We start from the raw sequence: 14369 nt of genomic DNA, 5'->3' as shown, positions 1-14369 counted from the left end.
GGACTGATAAACATCCTATAATGTGCAGAGCAGACCTCACAGTGCAACACTTTCAAACCCACAACGTTAACTGCCACATGTTGGGAAACTACATTTAAGGGTACTTATTCTAAACTTCTGCACACTACCCAGACCTGCTTATTTGAGGAGCATACTTATAACTAGCAATGACAGGTAAAAAAGAAATATCTTTTAACTTCTGTTATCACATCTTATTTAGCTACTGACATAGTGATGTGTGGAGACTTAGTCACTGTTAGACTGAGCACTACCACTCCCTCCACAAGCCTACACTTAGCTCTTCAGTGACAGCACGTCTCTTCTACAAATGTAGATAATAAGTTTTAGCTTTCAAATATTTATACCAGTGGGGGAAGGTAGAAACGGCAATGGTAAGTCATGGTTGGAGGGAATGTTGGCTCAACACCAAGCAAGCCTTCCTAAGCAAGCCCCGGGAAGCTGGTTTGGGTGTCATGGCAGCTGCTGAGGGAAGAGGAATTTGGGCTGTGTGGTATCATTTGTTTCCAGCCAAGAATGTGCCTGGCCCCTGCTGTGCATTCAAGTTTTAAGGAAAGGTCCAAGGAAGAAGGAAACTGTTTTCTTGGTGGCCTTCTGAGCCTGCAGCCTTGCTAGATTGTTTTCAGTTTCTCTGCCTACCTTTCTTTTTAATTATCTAGTATAGTTTCTTTTATAGCTTTGTTAATCATAGTTCCAAAATGTTGAGTGAGGTTAATGGAGCCTGTGGAGAGTGAATGTGGTGTTTCAGGTTTGGGGAGTTGGCAGGAAGACGTCCATGTCCTTGCCCTCTGCAGAGTTCCCAGGCGGCTTCCTAATGATGCCTGCACCTCCATGCCCACTCCACAGAGTCAGAACGGCATGGCCTTGTACACAATTCTATACAGAGGAGAGGAAACAAAGATCTGGGTCCTAAACCACCTTTGTGGTTTGCCTATCTTCTGAGTCTAGGAAAGCCACAAAACTTTTGATGAATGACCTCATCTATTGATTAACATCAACAGTGTCTTCCCTGCCTCATTTAAGAGGCATTTGAAGGCACATGCACTCTAATGCTTTAAAAAAAATGGACTTAATCTCCTATGAATGATTTATCTCCCTCATTTGAAACATTAGCAATTGTCTCCCTGTATTTTGCCAAGGCAAATGGTCAAATCCATCAAAATGTGCAGACATTGTAGGCTTAATTAAAGCTGAAGAATGTTTATAGAAAACTTTTGTCTTTTCTTCCTGTAGGAAAGAACTAATGCACACAAAGTCAATGCTCTTATGTTTCCATGCTCTGGTTTAAAAAAAAAATCACACTAAACAAAGCACTGACTCACTGTGGAAATCTCGTGGGACAAATAGACTTGTATCGTCAAACTAGTTTTACTCCATTCTGCTCCTGCAAGTTGTGACTGGTTAATTTAGATTTATGGTTGTGCTCTTAGGCATGGAGTAAAACAAATTAACCTCGCCTGAAGTTGTAGCTCTCTCCCGGTCTCTCTTATTTAGTGCTTAGCAAACATTTGCTGTAACTTCATCTTGGTCTTTCTCTGCAGAGATGAAAATTACGGCAGGGTGGTGCTCAGCCGGCATAACTCCCATGATGCTTTGGACAGGTGAGCGTCTACAGCAATTACACAATTCAAGACAGAAAAATGGAGGTTTAGACAGAAGACTTGTGCAAGCCAGATGTGTATTTGTAGGTAGGCTGGGGCTTTCTTCAACTTGTGTACATGCAAAAGAAACTCTGGAATACTACCAGTTTATTGCAGAAAACTGTTCCGTGTCGGCTCTCAGTACTGCGGCTCTAAGGAGGCTCATATATCATCTCTTCCCGCCCCGCTGACTCTCATAAGAACACGACTGGAGAACACATCTTTGATGCTTAGGGAAGGATGCTGCAATACAGACGCTGCTGTAGAGCTCACATGCTGTATGGGATGACACGCCCCTTTTATGAGGGCTGTGGTTTGTGGCAAAACACTGACATCTGTGGTATTAAGTAGATCAGCAAGTACAAATAAACAGGAAAATTAAGATAAAATGAGGACTCACAATAGTGTGAATAATCTCAGATTAATCGAACAGATAAAGCTCTCATGGTTCCATGCTTGTACTTGCATGCTGAGGAACACCCGAACCTGTCAGAGGAACCTAAATATTTATCACAGTCAAGTTTCACTTGGTGCAGTGGCTTGCATCTGTGTGCCAGCAAGAAGTCTGTGGTAAGGGAATGTGAATTAAAAAATACACATAGATATACATATAGATATACATATAGATATACATATAGATATAGATATACATATACATATACATATACATATTACACCTTGAAATGTATCTACTTTTGAAACTTATACTTGTGAATTTTTCTTAACCATTTTAAACCTCTTCATAAATCTGACCTGTTCTAAAGGTGTCTAACTTATAATTTTCCATCCTCAATGCCAGCTTTTAGTTCCATGGGTTTAGTATTGGCTTTAATTCTTGTTTAAAGTTAGTATTAAAAAATTGGTTTCATTGTGATACTTTGTACATATACATCATATATCATGTCCTATCTTGTCCCTTGCCCCTACTTCCTGATTTACTGTCTTTGAAAGTGCTTTGGAAACAATTCTATTTTATAAAATAAGATACTGTTTCATCAGTATGATAACTGATTTTTCAATGGAGTTTAATTTTTTTTCTGTAGGAATTTTAGTTTGCTCTTCTGGGGTCTAGGGTCTTACCACCAGTGCCTCTACCTTCCTCTTCATTGTTTCAGAGTTTGGGACCTGGTTTACAGTGGGACTGCATTTCACCAAGTAAAGAAACACTGAATATTTGAATCAAACAACGATTGAACATTGTTCTATTCATTTAAGTAGCCTTTCCCCGGAACCCTAGAGAACACACACTCTTGTTTTAAACTGTGGCAGTGAGAACTAAGTTTTGTCTTCTCGGAGTTCCCACAGTCCACCTTAGCATAAAGGCATCTTGCTGCCATATTAACTCCACATTTGAAATCATATTGCTTTCCTGAACTCTTCCTCTTCCAGCATTTTTGCTAAAGCACTTGGCCAAGCGTCTATCACTAGTAACTGGACTCTGTGGATCCCAGAAATGACCGATAACTAATATCGCAAAATAAGTCTCCTCAAGAAGTATGGCAGCCTCTCCTGGAACTGCCTCGTATGACTCTGCTTGTCACCTCCCAGCCCCAGAGGGTTTCCTGAAGCAGTCACATAGCCTCTCTGGTGCTCCTGTTGGGTTCTGAGGGCACAGAGATGTACAAAACAACCTTGGGCATTAAGAGGCTCTTACACAACTGGAGGAGATGATGGGCTACCATGATCTTCACCATAAGAAGTAACTATTGTACAGGGGTAGGTGTTTTGGAGGTAGAGAAAAAGGAGAGATTGCTTTGGCCTGAATAGTCTCAGACCCCACCAAGGAAGTGGTCTTTGGTGGCTACCACTGCCCGGAGAATGAGGAGGAAGTTTTAAGTGAGGCTAGTTGGCTGGCGCAGAGGAGGGCTTTCCAACAGGAGTGAGAGTGTGTACAAGGAGCTGGCAGGGCAGAGACTGCATTACCATATTCTCATCACCTTAGATAACAGTGTCATATGATCTGAAACTAGAAAACCTCACCTTGGACAGATCATTTAACCATGCCAAATCAAGTTAATATTGTCTATGGACTTCCCTTGGATCCAGACATTGACCTGAAAACAGAATCTGAAACAGGTCCAGCTTCCATAGAATCTTCATTCCAGTTGAAGGTGGGGGAGGGGGAGGAGAGAATGAAAATAAATAACAATAAATATCGCTCCACGTCCCCACAAAGTTAGCGCTCGGTAGGTCACAGGACTTCGGGAAGCATGACATCATGCTAAGAGAAGAACAAATCCAACCTAGGCCTAAAGCTTTTGTGGATGGACTGGTTTTGTTTCCGCTGTTGTAAATTTGTTTATTTTTTTGCTTTATGTATGTCATTGTTTGTTTTGAGGTGCTGAAAGCAGAATCTAGTACTTTTCACATAGTAGACAACACTCATCCATTTTGCTACAAACCATTGCAGGGGGCCTTTGGGTGGAAGCCATCAGAAGCCACCACACTGTACTTACGCAGTATCCAAGTCAGAACCACGGCATAACTTCTGACCTCACTTGGAAATTTTCTGTAAGACTTGAGAAATGCAGTGGAGAAATTTCATTTCCGTCTTTTCCTACCTTCTCTGTGATATTCCACTGGCCTATTTGTAAATGTTCATGTCTGTTTATTCTCCAGAACCCAGGTCAAGCTGCACCTTGTCAGGAAATTCCCCTATTCTTTCATTTGACACTTGGTTATTTAACTTATAATTTTCTTGAAAAATTTCCTCCTCTTTTATAACACCAGACACTTGAGGCTTTGGATATATGTCTGTAATTTCTCCCTCTAGCCCTGAGTGGGTAAAGAAAATGCATTTTCAGCTAGCAAAATGTTTCTCTATTGCTTAGTTCCAAATACTTGCATTGAAAATAAATATACTACTTTGAGTTCAAACGTAAACCAAGAATTGCAAATACAATAAATGACTCCATAATCTCCTACAAAGTGTGCTCTCTGTGGGTCAGAGGACTCTGAAAGCATCGAGTAGGGATCCTTCTATTTGATTAGTTGGGTAAAGGTTTCTTCTCTTCCTCCATTTCTTCTCTTTTCCCTTGTTATTCTTCCATTCCCCTTTATAATCTATCATTTCATCTCTCACTTTCTTCTCTCCCTTTCTTTTCTGGATTTTCTGTTCCTTCTCTTCTTTCCTCCAAGTGTTGGCCTTTGTGCCTGTCCTTGGTGCTGAATGTTAAAGAAGGCGTTTTTAGGAGTTTGCCCCTTGCCAGAGCATCTGTTAAAATTCGGCGAAATACACACAAAGACAGTTCCTGTTTTTGTGGGAACCGACGCTGAAAGAGCATACGCTAATGGCCACCATCAGCATTGGTTTCATATATCCTTAATTTCAGTATGAGTATGTTACACTTCGATGCTTTATGAAGGTACAGAAAAACCTTCGAAATTAATGAAGTCTCATTTATTAGAATTGAGTTTGCCCTAATTAATTCTACCCGAGTCAGGACTTGTGTATGCCAATTTTGTCTTTCACTGGTAACATGTGCCCTACCTAGAGAAATAGTTCGACCTATTTTTTTTTCAAATTTATGATAGGTTTTATAAGCTATTTTTGTAATTTTATCTCTTGGTAATTATGTGTTCTACAGGAAAATAATGGAGAGAGAGGAGCCGAAAGCCACAATTAGCCGGTACAGATCTGAGGACATGCTGGACAGGTGAGGCGCTTGTGAGCCACCCCGTGCTAGCATCGCGGCCCAGTCGTACAAGGCAGTGGGGGAGGGGGAGGGAGTCCTTACTGAAGTGTTCTTTGCACAGGTGCTATCTTATCTCAAAAAGGAGAAGCCTCTGAAGGCTGAACTGTCTCCTCAATACACAGAATCTTAGCTAGAGACATTATCTCCCAGAGGTCTAGAGTTTAGGGAAAGGTAGATTAATTCAGAAGATTATGACTTGAATATGGAGTACAGGCTGGATAGACAGACCCCTCATGGAATCTGTTAGTTCAATTTAAACTGAAGAATATCAGTCCATATTCCAATCGGGGTTCTTCCACTCTGATGCTAGAGAAAAACGCAGCTTCTGGGAACATACACATAATTGTAAACATACACATTGTTGTTAGAAACATGAATCAGGCCAAAGAATTTTAAATAAACAATCTGTGGCACGAAAAATAACGATCCTGAAACGAGAGATTAATTTTAAAAGACTAGGATAGGGAGCCCCCTAGTGTTCGGTTCTGGAAGTAATGCTTTCCCTTGAACCTTTAAAGAAATTAACTATTTCTTTAAAATAAATGTTGCATACAATCTATTTTGATAGTATTCTCACTAGCTCCACACTCAGATCCATCCCTTCCACACGCACCGTGTTAGCTACTTTTTTGTTACTTTGATAAAACGGTATGACCAAGGCAACTTCTAAAAGACTTATTTAATTGGCTTCTGGTTTCAGAGGGTTAGAGTCCGTGATGGGTAATGAAGGGGCAGCTGAGAGCTCATGTCTTAGTCACAACCACGAGGCAGAAGAAGGGAGAGCACTCTAGGGGTGGTGCTCGTACTGAGCCCTGGTGACTCACCTCCTTTAACAAGGCCTTGCCTCCTAATCCTTCCTAACAGATCCACCAACTGGGGACCACTTATTTAAACAAATGAGCCACAGAGACTGCTCCCATTCAAACCACCACATTCACTCAACTGTATGTTCTGGGTTTTTTCCATAACCTATCAAGACTAATTCGTGTTGATATGGAGTAACCCCACCAGAGTGTGGTCAACTTATCAGGGGACAGTTTTAGAGAAAACTGCCTCTCTCTAAGAAGCTAATGGCTCCACGGTGAGGAGGGGGACTTCTGTCCAGTTCCTATCCTCAGATGCTGGGATCTGGTCTGGCTTGGGCTTGCGCAGGATGTATGTATGCTATCACAGCTTCTGTGAACTGACATGTGCACTGCCCTGCTGTATCCAGAGTGCATAGCTCCTTTGTAGCTGACCACTGCTTTCTATCTCTTACTCTCCCTCTGCCCCCTTTTCTGCCATGAGGCAGATCTCTGAGCTCTGGGAGGAGAGAGTATGCTATATATATTCCATTTAGGGTTGAGCATTTTGCAGTTTCTTATTCTCTGCGCCTTTGTCAGTTGTGGGTTTCTCTGTTAGTCATCTGTAAAAGAAGCTTCCCAGGTGCGTTAATGCATGTTTATACAGAGTAGATGTAATAACGTGTCCAACTAGCAGAACAATGGGTTCTCTTCTAGGACCCAGCCTAAGTTCATTTGTTGAAGTAAACTGATTTGTTAAGATAGGGTGTTTTCAGTCCGTCTCTCCTTCATCACAAAACTAAAAGGTTTGATACAATAGATAATGGCTTGACTCATGAGAGCCTAGTATCCGGGAAGTGAGTGATTCAGGCAGCTAAGTTCTTTCCGTGTATTAATGCTGCCACCTTTGACCCCTGGCACCAAAACTGTAGCAGAGGAGGAAGAAAGGGCCTAGAATGTATGCAGGCAGCTGTGCAGTGGGTCAGAATATGGTAACATTTTTAACCATGCTTTTTAAAACCCAATCAAATGGTCCCAACTTGATGACCAATTTAAGTTGATAAATGTGGCTTCTGTCTGCTCAGAAGAAAATGATTTTAGCAAACACAGATCATTATGCAACAGAATTTTTTTTAAAAAAGACTAGTGAAGCATTTCATTGATACATTTTACCAACATAGGAAGTATAATCATCACACACACACACACACACACACACTACTGCACTATAAAAAGACATATAAAATCATCACAGGTGAGTTAAAATCCTAATGAGTCAGGAAGGAGGACAACTGAGAAAACTATACACTCAAAATCAAAAGCAGTGGCGAGGAGGCCTCGCCAGCCTTATTTTTTTACTTTTAAATATTATAAAATGTAACACATGGAAAATTGTTCCACAAGAAAATAATTAAATATAAAATTGTTCAGGCATGAGAAAAAATCTGTAAGAAGTTTGACAAGTTGCTCATGGAGACTTCTGTGTTGTGTGTGAAGGGAATCAGACAGAAGCACTGTCACCAAAACAGACAAGGCCCAAACCTTGGCTTGCCGACTAACCAACAGGCAGCAGCAGCACACAGTAACTTCGGAAAGGTCTCAGATATAATCTTATATATAATATAAGATATATAATATTATTTACTTATTATATTAATAATATTATATAGAATAAATATATAACAATATATTTATTATATAACAATAATAAAATATTATTTATTATTATATAATATATAATACATATAAATATATAATATTATTTATATATAATATATTATATAAATAGTATTATATAATACATATAATATATAATATAATATTATAATATATAATATTATTTACTTTTACTTTACAATTCACTGTCATGCTTGGTGTGTTTTGTAAATTCTTACCCTCTCTATATTTAGCAACAATTAATTCTGTGAACATTTCTTTCACATGTGCATATGATATGTTTTGCATATCGTATATTCACTGACACCCCTCCCTGCAGCTCCTTCTAGATCCATCTCTTGCCTTAGTGTCCTTCTTCAGTTTTCATTTATTTATTTTATGTTTTGTTCACATGTTTATCTGCGCACCATGTGCATGCCTTGGTGTTAGAGGAGGCCGGGTGAGGGTGTGAGCTGCCACGGAGGTGCTGGGAATCAAACCTAGATCCTCAGGAAGGACAACCAGTGCTCTTAACTGCTGAATCCCCGCCCCCTGACCCCCTGTGTCTTTAATGCTCCTTGTATAAGCCAAGTCAAATTTGTGTGACCTGTGTAGTTATGGGTGTGGCACCATCTATTGAAACATAGCCAGCCTACAAGGAACAGCAGTCTGAAAGAAAGCCTTTGACTCTCTAGAAACCATTGATTGTCCATACCTCTCCAGCTGGGAGCGAGGGCTTGGATCCCCTGGTTGCTGTATTCTGGAATGTTGACGGCTTGATCTGGTGCAGCCTTGTGAGGCCACATGACCTCCTATAGTTTTAGAACAATAGTTCTCAAGTGGAAACCTTTGCTCTTACTCATGAAAGAATGAAATGTAGCTTGGCTTACAATCCCAGAGGCTCCACTGCTATAGGTCCTCATTGTTACCGCCTCCATGTCCATGTTACAGTGTTAAGGTTATTCATTTACATTTGTATTCTTAAGAAAATTATAGAGTCTAGCATCTTAAGACATTGGACTTAAATAATAATGAATTTTCTGAAGAAAAATATCTCGAGATCTAATACACGAAGCTTTAAGCATCGTGAAAGCATCTCACCAAAGTTCTCCAAATAGCTAGGGGTTTTCTTCCTCTCGAGTGACCTCTAGCTTTTCCTAGTAACTTCAAATTCATGGACAAGCAGAAATAAAGGAAGCATTGATTAGGTTTTCACCATTGCTTAAACTACACCACTGTTTTTTTTTTCTCTAGAACGCTGTCCACGTTTAGAACACCAGAATCAACCAAGACGTAAGTACTTTCTTAACTGATGTGTGTCTCCTTGTATGCGTTTACAAACAGCCAGGGCTTCCCACCTTCAGGCAACCTGTCATTAGAACAGAACCACAGCCCTGTGTGGTTGGCAGAGTCAGTAGCAGAGGAGAAGAACCAAAATAGGCTTCAGAGCGTCAAGTACCTCCTGGCTGGACTTGTATGCTAAGAGCGTACAGACCATCACTATAACCAATCACTAAGGCCTAGATCAATGCCTGGAGCCTTATATTTAAAAATGGACTCAGGGCTGGCTTAGTGGTTAAGAGCCCTGGCTGTCTCTCAGAGGATCCAGATTTGATTCCTAGCACTCACATAGAAGCTCACAACCGTCTGTAACTCCAGTTCTAGGGTGTCTGATGCCCTCTTCTGGCCTCCTCTGGTACGACCGATGTAAGTGGTGTGCAGAAATACATCCTGGCCAAAGACACACACACACACACACACACACACACATACACACACAAAGCAAAAGAACAGACTCTGGTTTTCTCCCATTTCTTAGGCAACCAACTCTTTCTCACTCCGTACCTCATCGTCTTCCCTCACACCAATGTCTCCCCCTCAGTGCTGAATCATGAGATATCAAATATATTTCCCTTCGCATACACTCCTAGTATTAATAGGCAACACAAGTTAGCTGAACTTTTCAAATGTAGTTACTTTAAAAACTATATTTATGGGTAATTTTTTTATGCAGATCCCAGTCTTAATGTGTAAAACAGACCCTGGGTCATTGGCATTTTAATTAATTAATTAACTAATTAATTAATTAATTAATTATTAATTTGTCTACATCCCAAATGCTGCTCCCCATCCTGGTCCCTTCCTCACCAAGTCTCTTTACTCCATCCCCCTCCCGTTCTCCTCTGAGAGGGTGGGACCACCCCTGGTATCCCCCACACTAGCACATCAAGTTTCTGCCTGATTAGGAGTTTCCTCTCTCACTGAGGCCAGACAGGGTAGCGTGAAGATTGAGCTGCCTGTCTAATACACATGTGCTGGGGACCTCACTCCAGCCCGTGAATGTTCTTTGGTTGGTACTGCCTTTTTTTTTTTTTTTGGAAGTCTGAATATATTAATAAATGCCAAGTGGAGATTACAAATGTGTGTCTCTCATTTTTTTTTTTTTACTTAAGATCATATTTCTAATGCAAAAACATAGTGTGATTCTGTCAACCCCACATAATGAGACTAAGAGAACACAATTCCTATGTCACACAGATTAGCCTGAAGGGCGCATGATTAACACCATGTGCTAATGACTTTCTCAGTAAGTGATGATGTATTAACCAGCTGTATGAGAGACTGACAGTGCAAAGGACGTGTGGACTGAGGAGGAGCTTTTATTCCCTTACTGCTTTTTAATCCTCAAGTCAAATATTTTATTGTAGATGGACAATTGGTGTGGATGCGAGTAGATTGTAAGATGTTTCCCATGTGGGGTGAATGTGTGTGTGTGTGTGTGTGTGTGTGTGAGTGTGTTTGTGTGTGTGTCTATGTGTGTGTGTATATGTGTGTGTGAGTGTGTGTCTGTGTGTTTGAATGTGTGTATTTGTGTTTGTGCGTGTGTGTGTGTGTGTGTGCGCGCGCGTGTGTGTTAAGAGAAGCTGGACGGTGGAGATGACCTGTTGCCTCGCTCTTTAAACAGGCCAGCTGGCAGCTCCTTTAATGCAAACTCTACCGCCACGGCTTCAACCCCTGCTACCACTTCTGTGAAGAAAAAGAGGTAAGATGGGCACCCTGTGCTGCCTCTTGCTAACATCCTAGAAAAAGACTTCTTATATACTACCAGATCACCCACACCCTCACCCCGAGGCTTGAAGTTGTGTCCGGAACTGCTTTTTCAACTATCACGGTATCCTTAGGGCTTCGAAACTGCAGGTCATGATTTGATGCTCTGCTACTTTTGGTTTTTATGGTAGTTGGTGCTGAGGCCAGAGCTTGTGGACTCTAAGAAAGCACTCTACAACTGAGCTCTGTCCCAAGCTGCTCCAGTGACTTCGATGGTGAGCGCATGTTCAGAGCTATGCTACTTTAAGCTTTCTAGAGCAGGGCTACAGGGAGTGGCTTAACCTGAAACCGTGATGGGTGGATAAGCACACGTTACTACGCACCGCACGGACAGCTTGTGATGGGTGGATAAGCACACGTTACTGCACACCGCACCGACACCACACGTTACTGCGCACCGCACCGACAGCTTGTGATGGGTGGATAAGCACGTTACTGCGCACCGCACCGACACCACACGTTACTGCACACCGCACCGACACCACACGTTACTGCGCACCGCACCGACAGCTTGTGATGAGTGGATAAGCACACGTTACTGCACACCGCACCGACACCACACTTTACTACGCACCGCACGGACAGCTTGTGATGGGTGGATAAGCACACGTTACTGCACACCGCACCGACACCACACGTTACTGCGCACCGCACCGACAGCTTTGCTCTTTTCTCCGCATATTAGGCCAATTCTACATTAAAGCAGACTAAACACCCTTTCTGGGGACTTTGTTCTGTCTCCTTTGTTCCTTTAGAGGCTAAAGTTTAGACAATTTCATTTTATTTTCATTATATACATGTGGTTTTCTGTCACTTATAAAACTAAAAGTAAATCTGTGTGGCAGTATACTCCTGAGGACTTACCCAAAGGATTCTAAGTCAGCATATCCCAGACAAATGGATGAGGAGGAGGAGGATGGAGAGAGGGTTACAGGGCAGGGGGAAATATTCTCAATGGACAGTAGATACACGTGTAAAAATACTTAACGTTAGTCTCTTAAAATCAAAATAAACACAATCACATACACCAGTGTGCACTCCTCATTCCAGCAGATACACACTCACAAGAGCTGAGCTGTGGAAACCATTCTAGGTATCTAACAGTGGAGGGATGGGTGAAGAAAATGTGGCATAGAGTAAAATAGGATTTCTTTTCGTTTTTCTTTTCTTTTTGCCATAAAGCTATGGCTAGATTGAAGTTATGACAACGGGAGAGACTTGCATTAAGCAATTCAAGCTGGTTTACTTTAGGAACGTTGGCCGGAATAGTCCTAGCTTCCTATCTCCCATCCCTTTCCCAGCCTCTCTCTCTCTCTCTCTCTCTCTCTCTCTCTCTCTCTCTCTCTCTCTCTCTCTCTTTCCCCACTTCTTTCTTTTTGTCTTTCTTATCTTGCCTTCTCAGCAGGGCCCTCGGCCGCAGGGAGAGCTATATGAAGTTGTGTCCCCGCACTATGAGGTCATCTTTCTAGCAGATGTTGGAGCTGAGGCTAACATTTCTGTGTCAGTCATTGCTGTTCTAGGCTCCTCGTCAGGGAGTTGTAGCGTAGAGTCTAAGAATCAGATTTCAGCTAGAGAATAAAGTTGTTACTTCATCACGAATATGAATTAGATCAGGAAGACAGACAGAGAGGAAGAACAATGTGGTGATATACACAAACCTTCAGTCCAGGCTTAACAGCTGATATCTTTTACAATTTTTTTACTTTTGAAAGAAATTTCCACATTTGGTGTCAAAGGAACTGAAACAGCGGTTCACTTGGGGAAAATAGCCTGAAGTCTGGGGTCCTTCCTTCCTACTTCATTTATGAAATGCTACTTATTTTATTTCCAAGGCTTTCTGTAAAATGTATCTTGCTGCCTTTTTAGCTATCAACTGTCTTCCCACCCCAGGACATGAGGGTGGGATCAGCCATTCAAACACCGTGGTTAATGATTGCTGCTATTTCTTAACAGACAGTCCTGGTTCCCACCACCCCCTCCTGGTCACGACGCCTCTCCTGGCGCAGGAGCCATCAGAAGGTAAGGGGAGGTCTCAGAGGCAATTGCTATGTCACTGACGAAGTGTGTATTAGTCACTGACAGCGTATAATTGTGGATGTTTTGAATAAATTGGTGACAGTTCTGTGAACACTGAAGAAGACAGTGCCCAGTGGGGTGGGGTCAGGCTTACCAGCGCCCTTGGTGAGAAATCTGACAAGCTGTAAGAAGTGAGGAGGTGCCCATTTTAGTTTGCAATGCTTTCCATGACAAAGCGCTACAGATGCAGGGGGAATAAACGGTGGGAACTGATCACCAAAGATGTGAGCAGGACCAGCTCCTCCTGAGGGCCGTGAGCGACGTCTGCTCTCCTAAGTAGTTGCCGTCTTTCTGGCAATCATTGCTGTCATCTTATCTGAACAGTCTGACTTTCCGTGCCAACTGCCGCCTTCACATGACATCCTTTCTCTGCAAATAGCTGAGTACAAACTTCTTTTGCCTTAAAGAACACCAGACCTGTTGGGTCAGGGCTCCGTCTTATTCCAGTATGACCTCACGTTAACTTACAATATCTGAAAAGACCTTGCTCCCCAAAATGCCACATTCTCAGCCATAAAAAGTCAAAACGTCCACATGGGAATCTCAGGGGACACAAGTCAACTCCTAATAGTGAAAGGGAGAGAAATGAGTCAAACCTCCGGCTGGGGCGCCATTGTGGGTCCATCTGCTTCAAGGCCAGAAGACAAGCTGGCAAAAGTGTGACAAATTCCTTATAAATGTGGTGTGATAAATAAGTGATAAATGAGTGTTTCCTCTTTACTTGGTCTTTTGAGAAGAAATATAACTTAAGTCATAGACCTCAATTCTATAGTTGCCATGCAGGTCACACCAACAATTCAATAAATAGTTCATAGATCAATCCTTGTGTCAAATGCCATTCTGAATTATTGGGCTCTCCTGGTGAACAAAACACAAATGTTAGAAAAGTGTCTTCTACAGGGGTTGAACGCCTATGGTGTGTGTCACCACTAACACAGGAGCTATGGCCTCTGACTGACTTTTATTTTAGGTTTGCATTCTGGTATCCAAAATTTTCCCATGTCGGAAGCCAAAATATCTTCACCAAAATAGTTCCATATTTCATCAGGATTTTCTTCTGCTTATATCTGTGAAAATGTATGTGTGTGTGATATAATCTTGGCATATTTTCTAGATGTTTATCTGCTACACACGCTTCCAGTGACTCTTTTATTTCCAAATGATGGAAATTTGTAGAAATAAGAGTCCTTTAATATCATCCTTGAATATATCCTTTAACATCATTGGATCTGTAAATATAAAATTCGACTGCAGTTGGTGAAAGACATTAAGTTACTTCTCTCCATCTTTCTATATATTTATATATAGACATGGCATGCCACTAGTCACATTAAGTAACCAAAATGTGGAATAACATCCACTTTCTCTTAAAAAGCTTTATTCTTAAGCATATA

General features: G+C 41.6%; 1 protein-coding gene across 1 annotated transcript in view; it reads left to right on the top strand.

Moving 5' to 3' along the window:
• Positions 1–14369, top strand: part of Scel (sciellin) — a 103064-nt gene that overhangs the window by 18595 nt on the left and 70100 nt on the right. The window contains exons 4-8 of the mRNA XM_052190782.1: positions 1560–1619; positions 5246–5314; positions 9046–9084; positions 10757–10834; positions 12853–12918. Of these exons, the coding sequence (XP_052046742.1) occupies positions 1560–1619; positions 5246–5314; positions 9046–9084; positions 10757–10834; positions 12853–12918 (312 nt within the window). The remainder of the gene's footprint in view (positions 1–1559; positions 1620–5245; positions 5315–9045; positions 9085–10756; positions 10835–12852; positions 12919–14369) is intronic.

Source organism: Apodemus sylvaticus, chromosome 8 (assembly GCF_947179515.1).
Source record: "Apodemus sylvaticus chromosome 8, mApoSyl1.1, whole genome shotgun sequence".
Taxonomy (NCBI): domain Eukaryota; kingdom Metazoa; phylum Chordata; class Mammalia; order Rodentia; family Muridae; genus Apodemus; species Apodemus sylvaticus.
The sequence above is the reverse complement of the archived record's forward strand: the minus strand, read 5'-3'. Positions and strand labels throughout refer to the sequence as shown.